Source organism: Mesitornis unicolor, unplaced genomic scaffold, assembly GCF_000695765.1.
Source record: "Mesitornis unicolor isolate BGI_N332 unplaced genomic scaffold, ASM69576v1 Scaffold51048, whole genome shotgun sequence".
Lineage (NCBI taxonomy): Eukaryota > Metazoa > Chordata > Aves > Mesitornithiformes > Mesitornithidae > Mesitornis > Mesitornis unicolor.
Window position 1 is genome coordinate 1 of NW_010204865.1, and position 14,561 is coordinate 14,561.

Here is a 14,561-nt window from a genome sequence, read left to right on the forward strand (position 1 = left end):
GGTGTGGCAGGGGTGGAGGTTGATGGACCGGGGCAGGATGGGCTGGGGGAGGAATTTGGACCTTGGGCATATCCACCGGGTCCACCGTCGTCGACTGCTCCGCTTCCCCCAGTGAAACTGCGGTTGTCAACGGAGGCTTGCGCTCTGGAAAAGACAAAGTCAGTTATTTCTTGGAAGGATAGCAGCAGTAACAGCTTCTGAGTACTCGGTATTTTTCTTCCAGTTAAAATATCAAAAGAGAACTCAATTTGCTGAGTCTCTGAATGCCAGATGGTACCCAGACAGACCATCTTCTATCACCAGAAAATAACCAAGCTGCACAACAAAGCTCCAAGCTCAGCTTCTGCCATTCTAAACGATAAATACACCTTCCATTCTTCCTGCCATCTTCCTGTAATTTAAATATTGTTCCACACTCAGCAGACTGGATGGACAGAACCACAGCAGCAGATTTAAGAAGTCATGGGACCCAAAATCTTACAATCGTTGCTCCAATCTGCTTTACTCCAGGCCTCCCCTTCTCCCTCTTTCGTGCTCTGGGATGGGCCTGGGATCACCCTCTGCACTTCACTTGCCCCCCATGTAATAAATTATTATTTGGGAGTACAGACCAAAGTCTCAACTCTTTAACGCTCAGCTCTAAACCTGTTTATCAAGTGAAAGAAGAAAGAAAACCAGAGGGCAAGCAAGAAAGCGCGATGGATTGCGTGGGACACGAAATCCCGTCAGCTTCCTTCCACTGACTGCTTTTGGGGAGCTCAGCACCTGACAGCCTGGGAAGTTCATGAAAAGGTCAGAATTTGACAGAATTGCACTTGGCCATTTCTGGGAAGGAGATGCTTTAAAGTGTCTTCTCTTCAAACAAGAATCTTAAATTTTTCTTCCTCTTAATGCAAATATTGTAACGTAAGGAATAGCACAGTAAGACAGACCCAATGGCAACATCTCATACAGTCAGTATTGAAATGCCCAACAAAAAAAGAGTATGGGGCATCTTGACACCCACCTTGCTTGTCTATATAAACAAAACCAATTTAGATAACAAGGGGAACAAATCCTTTATTCTTAAACAGGATTTACCTTATCTAAGCAGTCCATTTGAACAGCAAAACTGCCCCCTAGGGCATAACAGATCATGCAAGGTGGCTATGCTGTATGCTGGCTGCAATACCTATGATTTCAATGACTTCGAGCTCCTGAATCACAGCAGGGAGTGATTTCCCCATTTGCTCCTTTCCAGACTCGTTCTGGATGCAAGACATGCACTCGAGATCCAACAACTGAAGCAGTAACCAACACTTGGTCGAACCCCTTCATTCTTACTCAGATTTTAACAAACAGGAAAGAATGCTCCTGCTGTATTTCAGAGCACTGCTCCTCTCTCCTGTAATTCCCTGTTAGAAGCTGTCATCTCGCAGTTACACTGAGGCCCGTGCTCTATCAAATATTGATGTCGTGTTTACGGGTCACTGGAAGGACAGCCGATGCGTCAAGGTGCTGGAAGCGCATTTTTACAACAACACAGCTTATTTTGCAAACATAAGGCATGTGTGCGGTGCTGAAGTTCTCCAGCAAGTCCCCTTTTGGGACACAGCAAAGCAAGCATCCCTCTTACTGTGCAGGATGTCTGTACTAAAGATGAAACAGGGAGGACTCCTCAGGTGAGTCAGAAGTGACATGGTATGGCATGGCATGGGCCATCCTTTTGAGAACAGAAATCCCTTTTTGCCTGCTAGTGACAATCAGTTTCAGTTTTCTAGGCCTTTAAGTCACAGCTTTGCTTTGCCTTTGTCCTCCCAGTATAATCTTGTTTCCATCATAACTGTTTTGCTTGTCTGGAAAAGCCTGTGCTACAAAGACAGAATTCCCTCTGGAGCTTCTCTACCTCATGCTTTTGTTTGCCAAACTGATTAATCAGGGACACGTCCCCTCATCCGAATGAGGAGCAGAGCAATTAATGGCAGGAGTAAATGTGGTTTAGAAAACGAAAGCTTACCTGGAGGCGGATGTGCAGGAGGTATCGGTGGATGGGAAGTTTCAATTTTAGGAATTTTAGATGGTGGTGGTGGTTCTAAAAAACAGTTGGACGTTTGTAATTGGTCATTGCTCTGCAGTATTTCCCAAAGTCTATCTCTAGCCTCACACTAATGGTTATCAAATCACATTACAGTGTGCAAAAGTACACTGGAAATCCTATACACTATGTACGTTTAATAAAGAAAGCTAAAATCAAGACCTTTGTGTAAATAAAGTGGCTTTGAGTGTCACACTCGAGTCTTCCAAAAGAACACACATTCAAAATTCAAGCTCTGGATTTTATAACCAGAGACAAATTGTCCCAGTAACACTACAAGTGTGCAGGTGAGCACACGTACATCTTCTAGCACAAAACCATAACTTGTAAATAGTTAAAAGGAATCTCAGGAGTTGTAAGTTGAGAGTTGAGGAGTTAGCAAGGTTTCTACTGATCAGACTGCGCTGAGGGACCCCTGGGACACAGTTACACCCCGTACTCTGCTCTGCCCTGGTGAGACCGCATCTGGAATATTGTGTCCAGTTCTGGGCCCCTCAGTTCAAGAAGGACAGGAACTGCTGGAGAGAGTCCAGCGTAGGGCTACAAAGATGATCAAGGGAGTGGAGCATCTCCCTTATGAGGAGCGGCTGAGGGAGCTGGGGCTCTTTAGTTTGCAGAAGAGGAGACTGAGGGGAGACCTCATTCATGGTTATAAAGATTTAAAGGGTGAGTGTCACGAGGATGGAGCCAGGCTCTTCTCGGTGACAAACAATGATAAGACAAGGGGTAACGGACACAAACTGGAACACAGGAGGTTCCACTTAAATTTGAGAAGAAACTTCTTCTCAGTGAGGGTGACAGAGCCCTGGCCCAGGCTGCCCAGAGAGGTTGTGGAGTCTCCTTCTCTGCAGACATTCAAAACCCGCCTGGACGCCTTCCTGTGTAACCTCATCTGGGTGTTCCTGCTCTGGCAGGGGGATTGGACTGGATGAGCTTTGGAGGTCCCTTCCAATCCCTAATGGTCTGCGATTCTGTGTTTGTTCAAGTTTTGCAGTTAGGAACATCTTAGAAATAGTTACAGCACATACTTAAAGACACATTATGAGGATCAGGATAGTTAAGAACTGCTGAGCCTCTAAGTAAACAGACTAAGCACACGTCAGCAAATGACTGACTCTGGTTAAAACAGCAAAATGAAGGCAATATGAATTGAGTGTTAACAGTTACCTGATGCCTTTGTTTCTTCTTTTGGAGACACAGCCTGTGTAAAAAAATAGGATGGAATTGAAACCACTGCAAAGTACAGAGCATTTTTAAACTGTAAAAAGTGAGCAAACCTGGAAACAGCTTAGAGCCTGCTAAACCAGAACCAGTTTCCTCCTCCCTCCCCTAAAAGGAGGAGGACAACCCCTTTAGTTGCTCCTATACTTTTATCGGGACACTGATAATGTCCAGTCTCCTCTGACAGATGCCACACAAACACCAAAGTCAAATCGCACTGGGAAATCCCAGTTTAAGTGGCAGAACGAAAAGCCTGAAGGAATAGCAGCTACTTCAGATACAGCATTTCCTGCTGTTCTCACTGCTGAGCACCACATCTCCTTTGATTTATTTATCACAGACGTCACGCACTGGTGCGCCGCTCACAAAGCTGAAAGCAAGAAACAGCCTCTGCTCCCAATTCTGCTTCGACCTGGCGTTCAACTGCTGCCAAAAGCACTTCAGGCCCTTCTGCTTTATCTACCAGGACAGGAAGGCAGGGGAAGCGTTGCTTTAAATTTTGAGTATATTAAGCTTAGTTACAAACGTATTTAAAATTAATGATAAAATCAGAGGGGTATGGTACACAGCTCCTCTGGTTTTTAAATGAAAGGGATTTTTTAAAGGGACTATTTACCTCTAGTGGCTTTACCTTCACCAATTATTGCTTCGTTTTCATCACTTTACTTTTCATTTTCCTTAATTCTGATGGGGATTCTCAACATTTTTGCTTATACAAAGGCACCCCAGGCCTGCTTGAAGCTACCTCATTCTTGTATTCCTTCGACATTTCAATTCCTCTTCAGCCACTTTCCAGCTGCTTCTCTGCTTTTTAAGGACAATCTTTATCTTCTCATGCCAAACACAGGTACTTTTCTTGGCAACTCTCACAGACTCATCTGCTGCCTTCAGTCTACGTGGGTAGCATTTTCTCAATCTTGTAGCGCAAAATTCCTCGTCTGTAAAATTGACTGCAACCACCAGATCTCCCTGCACTTTCAAACAGAAGCAAGTCTTGCTGCTCAGTGCAACACTTCCAAAAATCACTCATTCTGAGAAGTCACAATTGCTCACTTCAAGTGACAAGCAATTTAGTTACTGTGCACTTGTCAACACGGAGCAGTGTTCAGGAAACAATGTCATTGTAGTACATAATCGGAACAGGACAAGCAACTGCAGCCAAATAGCTTGTGTGACAGAAAAACATCAGTTTAAGCTGCATTTACGCTAAAGAAAAACAATGAAAGAATTTAAAACACTTCTCTAATAGAGAGATTGATAAAATGCAGATGATAAAATACAGATGAGGTTTTCTGGTCCTTCTACTGCACTGCAGTTTGTATTCCAAACCATTCCCTTACCATTCTGTGACTCTGTATTGACATCCCAGGGTCAGTTACCAATTTATTAGCACGCTGAATGTTCATTAATACATTCATAATAAGTTCAATCTATAATGCAACTGTTCTTTTAGTGCCATTACTACAGGCATCAAAATTGTTCCCACTAATTTTCAGTTTAATCAATCTAAATACACTATTTACGTGGAATGATTCACCAGTGTATTTTTAGCAAAGTCAAGTGAACGTTCAAGTGCTCTTCACCAGCAGAGCTGCAGAGGATGTGCAGATGCTCTGGACATCTGGTACAGATCCGTAAGTCATGGGCCAATGCCTCAGCTGCTTGGAAGCATCTTGGCTCAGTAGAAGGTAACGGAGCTCCAAGAGTTCATGTAAATGGAAAATCTGGCCTCCAGGAACAAAGTGTATTTATGCTCTGAACAAACCGAAGGAGAAGTCATGCAAAGCCCTATTTATAGGAGGGGGCAAACATTTTAAATAAGGTTTATGGCACATCTAACAGCAGAACATTTTAGAGGCCAAGTAAAGCTTTCAAACATTACAAATCTTGCTCTCCTGGACTGCTTTCTGGAGAAAGAACGACTGCAGATCATCACATTCGCTGCTCTCAAGTTCACGCTGTTTGTGCTGTTCTCCTACAAATCTTCTCCTGTGAGTCACTCTTTGCTTTGTGTTTGTTCTGGGTGCCTGCAGTACACCAGGACTTACCTTTTTATCTGTACCATTCCCTTCCTTAGTTACTAGGTGGTAGACCTCAAACTCTTAATTTCAAAAAATTATGAAAATAAATGGATACTACCTATAAAGAGCTCCCAGTTTTCAAGCTAATTAACACATTTTATCAGCTTTCTGTCCTGAACAACTCTAATGTTCAATGCAAGAACTACCTATTTCAGTGCAGACTCTGTCTTCCAGTTGCAAGCTGTATCTTGCAATTACAAGACCAAGGTTTTAGAGTGCTGTGTTTTTCTCTTCTTTGGGAGGCTGCTTTCACGAAGATGCTGCACTCTTCCAATTCCATTTCATTCTATCATTTGTTGCTCCTTCCCCGGCTTTTGGTTTTGTTTGGGTTTTTTGGGGTTTTTTTTTGCTTGTGTTCTCTAGTTTGGGCATGCGTTAATTACGAGTTAGAGCAAAAGCTGTACAAAATTTACTTCCTAAATGGACGGACTCTAAAGATTTTTGCTTCTGAAAATACCCTTCTTGCCAAGTACTTGCAAGAAGATTTGGGTAACGCTTTAACACCTTTTTTTTATAACTTGCAAGCGAAAAAATATTACAAGAAACGTAGACTAACGTCTGAAAGCTTCATTTGGACTTGACGACTGCGGAAAAGCACTCAGAGTACTTGTGACATTACCCACCTGCCAATGTACTTTCTTATTTCCAATGAGGTGATAATACAAAGTGAAGCTTTACTGCATGATGCATTTGTAGGCTTCTACTGTTGCTATTTTGAAAGACTACTTCTAAGAATTCTGACATACTTTGAGAAGCCACCATTCTCTTAAATTGGTAATCACAGACCAGAAAGTCAAACAATGTCTTCATCAGCGTTGTGCACATCTCTACATTCTGGTATGGCTCAAGATACCTTCACTAAATCAAGCCTGCTGAATAGCAAAAAAAACCCAAAACTTGATAGCACAGAACCAGAGTAAGAACCTTAACAGCTCATGCTGACTGAAAAGTAGGCACTGGTTTTGCCTCAAGTGGAATGAGTGTGGTATGCCAAAACTGTAAAGGCTGTTCCACACTAACATACAACCACTGGAAGTCTGCCATACAAAATTAATCACCAGGCTCATTCTTGGAGCAAACACAAGTCTGCTGCACACGCTGCAGCCTTTAAATCCGATGGACATCAGATCAGCCTGAAAATAAAAATGCAAGTTAAAGTTCAAAGTTAAACTTACTGCTGGTCTTTTAATCTGTCTAGGAGGACTTGGCTGGGGAGAGGGCTTTTTCGGTTGCTGTGCTTGCGTTTGCTGCTGCTGCTGCTGCTGCTGTTGTGCTGACTGTTGTGACTCTTTTTGCTGCTGAGTCTGTGACTGCTCTGAACCCTGGGGTTGCTGCGATTGCTGTACCGTGGGTGCCTGGGGTGTAGATTGAAGAGACGGCGGCTGCTGCAACTGGTGAGGAGTATGATGAGGCATTTGCTGTTTTCCCTGGGAGTACAGATCCAGGATCTGATGACAGATGTCTATAAAAAAAATACCCAAAAGATTATACACTCATCATGTTCAAGTGTACATTTAATACACAAAAATCAACTAAGCTTTTTAGTGGACATCAACTTCAGAGAAATTAACTGTAAACATTACTCATTCTTAAAATGACCACAGATTCGATTTTTTTAAAAAATAGACTTCTTGAATTTATACTTGCATTTCTGAGTTTCTTCTGCCTATGCTAAACAATACATAGATGCAGATGTACAACTTCCACAGGAAGAACAAAGTGTCTTGGTATTAATATACTGTATGTTGTTACTGTGTGCTTGGAGACCCACGTAACAGCATAAACAGGACAGTAATAGAGTAAGAAAGTCAGTGAAGGAGAATTCTACGTTAAAACATAGACATCTAGTTAGGCTGGTCAAAAACGTTTCAGGAAACTAAGTAAAATACTAGTACTAAACCCTTCTTCCAACATGTTAGGAGCTAAAAGTCTGTCAGAAAACACATAGGATCAACTGATAACCAGGTGCAAGAGCAGCACTCAAGGATAAGAAAGTCTTTCAAGAAAAGCTGAGTGAGTTCTCTCAGTGAGCATTCACTGGTGCAGTAGCAGGATCTGGAGGGATTCCCATTCTGTAACCCTCTTTGGCAGGGATTAGCAGAGATCAACCTGAAACTGAAGTAACTCTGAAAAAAGCCATGATACAAACAGAGCAGGTAACCATTTAAGAAATCACCAGAACTGGACGGTACTCACTGAAAAGTTCTAAGAGCAACAAAGGCTAAACCACCTGCACAGCAACACGCTGTTGTATTTAAAGCTTCCTTAGAAACAAATGCCAGAAAGCAACAAGCATCGATTTTTAAAGCAGGAATTTATGGAACCAGAAGTATGCTCAGCTTGACATTTGTACCAGGTAAGTTTTAATAAAATCTTTCATAAAGACAAATTAGTGGCCACATAATCACACTGTACTTAAGTGTCAAGAGAAGTCCTGCTTTATTTTATGAACTTCTTGGGGTTCTCTCAAGAAAACAGGCAGCAGGTAAATATGAGCAATATATACACACAAAGGGAATAGTATTAAGATAGCTGGATCAATAAAAAAGATTCATAACTCATCCCGTACCAAAATTCACTCCCCCACACACCAGAATTCACTCCCCATGATCTGTTCCTCAGCTGTGGTACATCATAAAATGTGATTGTAACTCTAGTATAATTTGGTTAAATAGGTCAACTCCCAAAGAGAGAACCACTGGAAACCAGGCTCCATCAGTTCCAGTGTTCACAGAGCTGCTTATTTAAAATGAGGGGAATCACTAAGAAAAACAAAACACACACCATGACAATTGAGCAGCTAATTAGCTGTGTTATAAACTGAACAAGTAGTAAAGCAAATATTGACCTGAAGACTAAATGTGATAACTAAAGATGCTTCCAGACTAAGCCAGCCTTATAAGCTTAATTAAAAACCTCATTAAAGCACAGCACTTACGTCCTCAATTACATACTCCACCATTATTTTGACTAAAACCCAGATAGAAAGGAATTTGCATTTACCAATGACCTAGACCACACAGTCAAAAGAAACACTCCTCAGTTTGCAGTAAGTGTTTTTCATACCTTCCAGAACATCCACGGGAACATCTTGGACAAACTGCTCCCACCATCGTCTGTACATTGGCTTTGATGTCCATTCCTGTATCTCAAACTTGCACAAACGGCCTGCTAAGTACATGACTGCAACAGCTATGATCTCGGGTTCCCACTGCAGCGACAGTGTAGTGCAGAGGCTGGAATAATAACAAAAGAAGACAAAACACAACCTTGAAGATAATTCTGGTTGTCAAAGTACAATGCTTAACCGTCCGACAGTTACAATTAACGAGGTATAAAATCTCACCATGCTTTCAGATCTCAGACAATTTTAATTAAGAGCCTTTCTAAACCATCTCTTAAAACATTCTTTTCTTATCATTACTTTAATGACATTTACGTGCACTGCGGCTGCACCAGAACAGAACCCCCTGTGCTAAAGGTCTGCAGTGCTAAGTACAGAACCATTTTCCCAGGACCATCAAAAACAAGTGCACTTCTAATACGGCTCCTATTCAGTAAACACAGGGCAGCCTCTCAAGGCTTCTATTGTTTCTATTATTTGAAACAATCACTCCAACCTCACACTAAATGTTTTTCTGAAGTGCACTTCCTTTAATTATTACATTTCTTGAATTATTAAACACCATCTAATTCCAAGTACACCAGTGTCCAAACCTTGATGGATACATAACAAGTTTTCTCTGATGAACTCAACAGTGACAGTGAAGCCTGTAACATCACTGCCTGCAACACTGACAGCAGCTGAAGTAAACACCTCCTGACATCCAAATATGCTAAGCAACCTTTTGCTCAAATCAATTTGGAGAGTTTGGAAAATTCAGGTGATATCTAAAGAATTTGCATGAACACTGGGCTAGTTCAAATTAGACATACTAATAAAAATGCACCTTTTTTAATGGTGTTCTACTGCCATAGGTATGACTGAAAGGAGCACGCTTAGCATTTCCAAATAGTCAGGCCACTTACACATTTTCTTAAGGGTTTGCTACAGAAACTGAAAATCACATTTAACCGTGCTTGGTGAATTAACTTGCCCAGCTCTGCAGAATCATTCTTAACAAGACTGAAGTGGATCGAGTTGTTCTGGTTAGTGTTTTTGGTTTTCAATACCACACTACACACGCAAAGTGCTTCTACACACACTCCTGTTAATGGATGTGATCCTCGTAATGCAAATCTGTTATTCAAAGAATTGTAAATCTAGCACTAAAACCTCTATTTCTCCCTGAACGGAATGGCTCCTATTACGAAAACATCACTTTAAAAAGTGCTGACCAACATGACGAAATTGGGAGGGGATTTCTTAGAATGTGCCACGTACCTCAGCCTGGGCAGGAAGCCAGCTTCTGTCCTGGAGATCCGTAATTTGGTTTGGCCCTCTCAAACAGTGGCTTTTTTTTTAATGCACCATTAAATCATTACCACAAACCTGCAAATGTCTTAACGGTCTACTTCTATACTTATCCTAGATTCCCTGCTCAATGGAACTACCATGGTAACGATGGAAAGAAAGTGATTAACGTGATCAAGACAACATATAGCAAGCAGAAAACGTTATTGAGCATTTGTCAAAGAAATACCTAACTCCAGAATAAAGTAGGCAACGGTAACTACTTCACTTTCAAAAGGTTTCCTAGAAGTATCTCACCTGTCATTGACAAATGTCCATGCCATTTGAACCAGCTTTTGAATTTTATTTTTGTCTCCTGAAAAACAACCAGAAAAATGGTAAGAAACAAAGTTATTAGGAAGGACAAGCAGTTTGGGACAGAATACTCTCACACTGTTCATGTAAATTAAGTTCTGAAAATTAGTACCAGGCGTTACTCGCTCACCCTGTAAGATTTTACCTTTGAGTTGTTTGGCATACTTGAGGAGAAATTGGTATGGATGTTCCACTTGCAAATCAAACTTTATTGTTTGTAGTAAGATTCTTTCAAGGACCATCACTTCTTCCTAGAGAATGTCACAAGGTAACCACAGTATTATTCCTTCTTCTACTCACAAATAATTCAAGCTGGTATAAAGCACGACTACAGAGCATCTGCAGGCAAACATGCTTGTCGGCTTTTGCTTGATTAGGGTTTGTCTCTGAGGAGAACACGAATCTCTCCAACTTAAAACATTATTTTAAACCCAGATACTTTTCTCTCACATTTATTTAGGGCAGGAGATGAGATGTGGTGTTTAAAATTCCTTTTTCTCCACAGAGGAAAGAGCTGAACCAGATACAGCATGAAAGTGCCGAATACACAAAGTCACAACAAAAGGAGAAGTTCTCACCACATTTCTTTCAGGTTTCAGATCCTTCTGCTGTTTATAATAGGCAAGTTTTGAAAGCAGCATGGGTTTTGTTGTTAAGTCACACACAGGAAACTTCTCAATGCTTTGGGATGTATTTCTTAAGATTACTTAAGATTTGCTATCAACTGCTTCCTAATACATTAAGACAGTCAAATATGATTTATGCCTCGATGACCTTTCCAGCTCTAACCAGAATTACTCAAATTTACTTTACCTTGCAAAATAACATCAGAATTTACATGAACTAAACTGTAAACTTTTTATAAAATTATCCCAGTAGGCTCCCAAAGCTACTTTTATTAGCAGTAATTATTCTCACAGGTACCTACCACATTGCCCAGAAGAGCTAGAAATGCATGCGGAATGTATAATTTAATCTAGAACAGCTGAAAATCAGCCAGTCCTCTAGTGAATGTACGTCACTTCGCTGGGCTACAACAGGAAGAAATCCATTTCAACAAGAGTATTTTTACCTTGGGATCATCTCCAAACTGCCCAAACTGTACATCATTTAGCAAGCTACGAGCTGTCTTAATTATATCTTTACATTTCTTAGGTGTTTCTTCAACTTTTCCTGCCAGGAAGAGACAGCAGGCTCCTGTCACCTGAAAAAGAAAGTGCTTTCAAAAACCTGTCTGCATGTAAACAGGCAATACATTATGGGGTTGTATAAAAACACTAAGAGTTTCCATTAACAGTTTGGTAGAAGTTTCCCAGTTTAATAATACACATATTAATTTCTGATTTTATTATAGTGTTAAATTAAACTTTTACTTTCTCAAAGTATAGAATACTGAGGACTGTCCATTTTACACAACTTTATTTCAAGGTCAGAAACTCAAAGCAGAATTTGTCCTTGTTCAACACTATTTCTCAAGCAGTTTTTAAATTATATTACACTGTTTTTTTCCCTTTTAGCCAATACAGGAGTGCCAGAACTATGGCTGTAACTCTTTCTAAAGAACAGTATCAGCAAGCCATAACTGCAATGTCAATATAGATACGTTTCTAAGCTTAAATGGAAATGTGTAAACAAACAAGAACAGTGTATTTTAAGCTGTAATTATTAAAGGGTAAAACATCTATTCTACATCATTCAGAGCAGAGGACAGTAGTAGTACCCCAGTGATCTATTTCTAACAGCCCATGCCTGGTGCAATCACTGTATTCAAGTCATCGATACTGTAAATACTCACATATCTTGGGAACTGTTTGAAGGAGTGAAACATGTAAAACCGATGGAAATAAATTATTCCAGTTGCTAGAGTATCATAATGTCTGTGGTGCAGAATAAGGACTTGCAAACAGGGCAGAAAGCAAATTTTAAACCAAACATGCACAAAGCAAAAGATACATTCTGCCATCTCAAGTACCCCAAGTAACTGTCCGTTCAGTGACCAGTTTGAAAGCACTGCAAGTAAAACAGGAGCTGTAAAAAAACAAGCCCAAAACAGAAAAGAAAACTCCTTAAGGCTGTGTAAAGACTAAAATTCAGCCCAGATGAAGGTGATAACTAAAGCATTTATTGGAAGCGTGCAAAGTCCCAATCATGTTTATAGGAGGATCCATGCAAGGTCGTCCTCGTGTTAAACCACGCCTGCTTCAGGGAAGGTAAAATCCAGCAGTGGGTACAAAGAGAACAACCATCACCTCACGTGGGAGTGCTGCTGTGGAAGAAAGTTACTCATTACTCACACCTCCAAATGCAAATAAAATGTGAACATGCTCCCTACCCTCTTCCTTAAGGGTAAAATTTCATCTTCACCAGTTTTGCTAAACAAAGAACTGAGGAGATTAAAAGAAACATAGGAATAAAGGAAGCAAAAAGTTTAAGTGGCAGTCTGTGAGGGAGGAGGAGAGTGGAGAGAAAGTTGTTATACAACTTACAAAGTTGTTGTAACAAGTTGTAAATATCCCAACCTAAACAAACAAACAAAAGACTCACCAACAAAACATCAGAAAAAGAAAAGAGTGGAGAGGCAGAAGTCAGAAGCCTCAGAGGGAAAACACACAGAAAAACAAATGCAAAATTCAAAACCTGAGAAGTTACTCAGACTCATGTAGTAAGAAACCAAGTCTGATAACTGTTAAAAGTCACCCTTAATCAGCAAGCCTGCATCATCTTACTTTTCTACTGCCAAATTGGTGCAGGTGAAACCTCGTTAACTCAACGAATGGATACAAATTCGGAACATCAGAGAAATTCAGGAACACATTGCTTAACAGGCAAGTAAGCTCAAAAAGATTTTTGATTCACGATTCAGAAACATTTGAGCAGCTAACTAAGCACACAAATGCCTTTTCTTTTACACTTTATTCTGAAAATCCCCGTTCCTAACGGCAGTTCACGCCAACAGGAGCGGAAAGGATACAGCCCTAAGCGTGTTCCCACATCGAAGATGAATCTGGCGCCCTCCCTGCGGTACCGTGCCTCGGTAGCTGGGTCGAGCCCTTCGAGCTGCGACGGTGTATGTGCCAAGTCTTTCTTATCCCAGTACCAACATGGCTTTGTATGGTCCAGGTTTGCCAAGTTTACAGAAGGGCTGGAATTTTCTTTGTTCTCCTTCATTTATTAAACCAGAATTGTTCTCGCTCTTTCGGTTTTCAAAAAGGAAGTCTTCAGAGAGTTGTTTCAGAGCCTTTGAGAAAAGAAAAAAGGGATTTCTTTATAAATGGAAGGGACTTTTTTTTTTCCACTTATGTTGCTGGAATGGTATTTAACCTTGCCCATGAGAAAATTAATATTTAACCTTGCCTTCCCCATATACTGCAAATTCAATTCAACAAAACAGTTTATTCTTTGCTATTAACTGTTTATTAAACTTGAACGCAATACCAACACCACCTGCTATTTCTCAGTAGAGCAACTTTCACCTACTTTGTCCATAAAATAATTTAAACCAATTCCGTGACGGCAGCAGCAAGACTGAAAAAGAGAACAAAGCCTGTCTTGCTGCCTTCATTTCTTTCAGGCACAAACCAATTCTTGCTGCAATTCAATAAACTGCAGATGCTACGCACAAATTACTGCAGTCACCTGCAAAGGTTTGCATAACAACCAGTGATTACCAGATGATGCAACACAGTTGCTCTGAGCCAAACAGTCAGAGGAACTCCCAAACTTAAAACTCGAAAAATTAAGCTGTTAATTTCCCAGGTGGTTTCCTTCTGAAAACAGGAGGAGGATCACAGGAACTGCCAGAAAAACTACGATCAGTGTCTCAGGTAACTTCAAAAAGTTTCTCTTTTTCAGAATGAAGGAAACCACCTTTGTTCCACGTCGGAAGAACCTTCTCAAGCAACGTCACCACGGACGGATCAACCCAAACTCGGTCACAAATAAGCGAGCAGCTACTTAAAGCTATTTTCAGATCCAAAGACCAAGCATTTCCATCACATTCACCAAAAAAGCGTTATTTTTACAACTCTTACGCTTCACCTTCTTTACAAGTTATTCTACTTCCTACCACCCTGCACAGTGTAAAACCCTATTAACACTAAAATCGCCCGAGGCGATGCAACCTGCTTCTCTAAACCGCGAGCGCACTTCCGAGTATAAAATCAGGAATAAAACCCCTCAACAACTCCACAAACATCCTAAAAGAACCACCTGGAGCATCCCAATTCAAACCTGAAATGAATAATTAAAGGTTTCGTCCCGCCTTTTTTTCCTCACGCACCTCATCCAGAGATTATTCAAGAGCTCGATCCCGGTTTTCACACCCTACCTTAGGCGCACCAGCGACCGAGAACCCGTTACATCCCCCACATTGGCGGGGGGTGTTCAGCTCCTCCCAGCCGCGGGCCACCCGCCCTCC

The 14,561-nt window shown here is 41.0% G+C and overlaps 1 protein-coding gene across 1 annotated transcript; it reads right to left on the bottom strand.

Moving 5' to 3' along the window:
- Positions 1 to 4: 4 nt before the first annotated feature.
- Positions 5 to 13,312, bottom strand: CCNK (cyclin K; the record flags this gene model as incomplete). The annotated part of the gene is made up of 10 exons (XM_010191173.1): positions 13,116 to 13,312; positions 11,940 to 12,021; positions 11,217 to 11,348; positions 10,290 to 10,395; positions 10,088 to 10,145; positions 8,443 to 8,612; positions 6,552 to 6,838; positions 3,242 to 3,275; positions 1,997 to 2,071; positions 5 to 144 (listed from the first exon to the last, which is right to left on the bottom strand). Coding segments are annotated over exons 1-10 (1,281 nt in total), but the record flags the coding sequence as incomplete, so codon positions are not given.
- Positions 13,313 to 14,561: the final 1,249 nt, after the last annotated feature.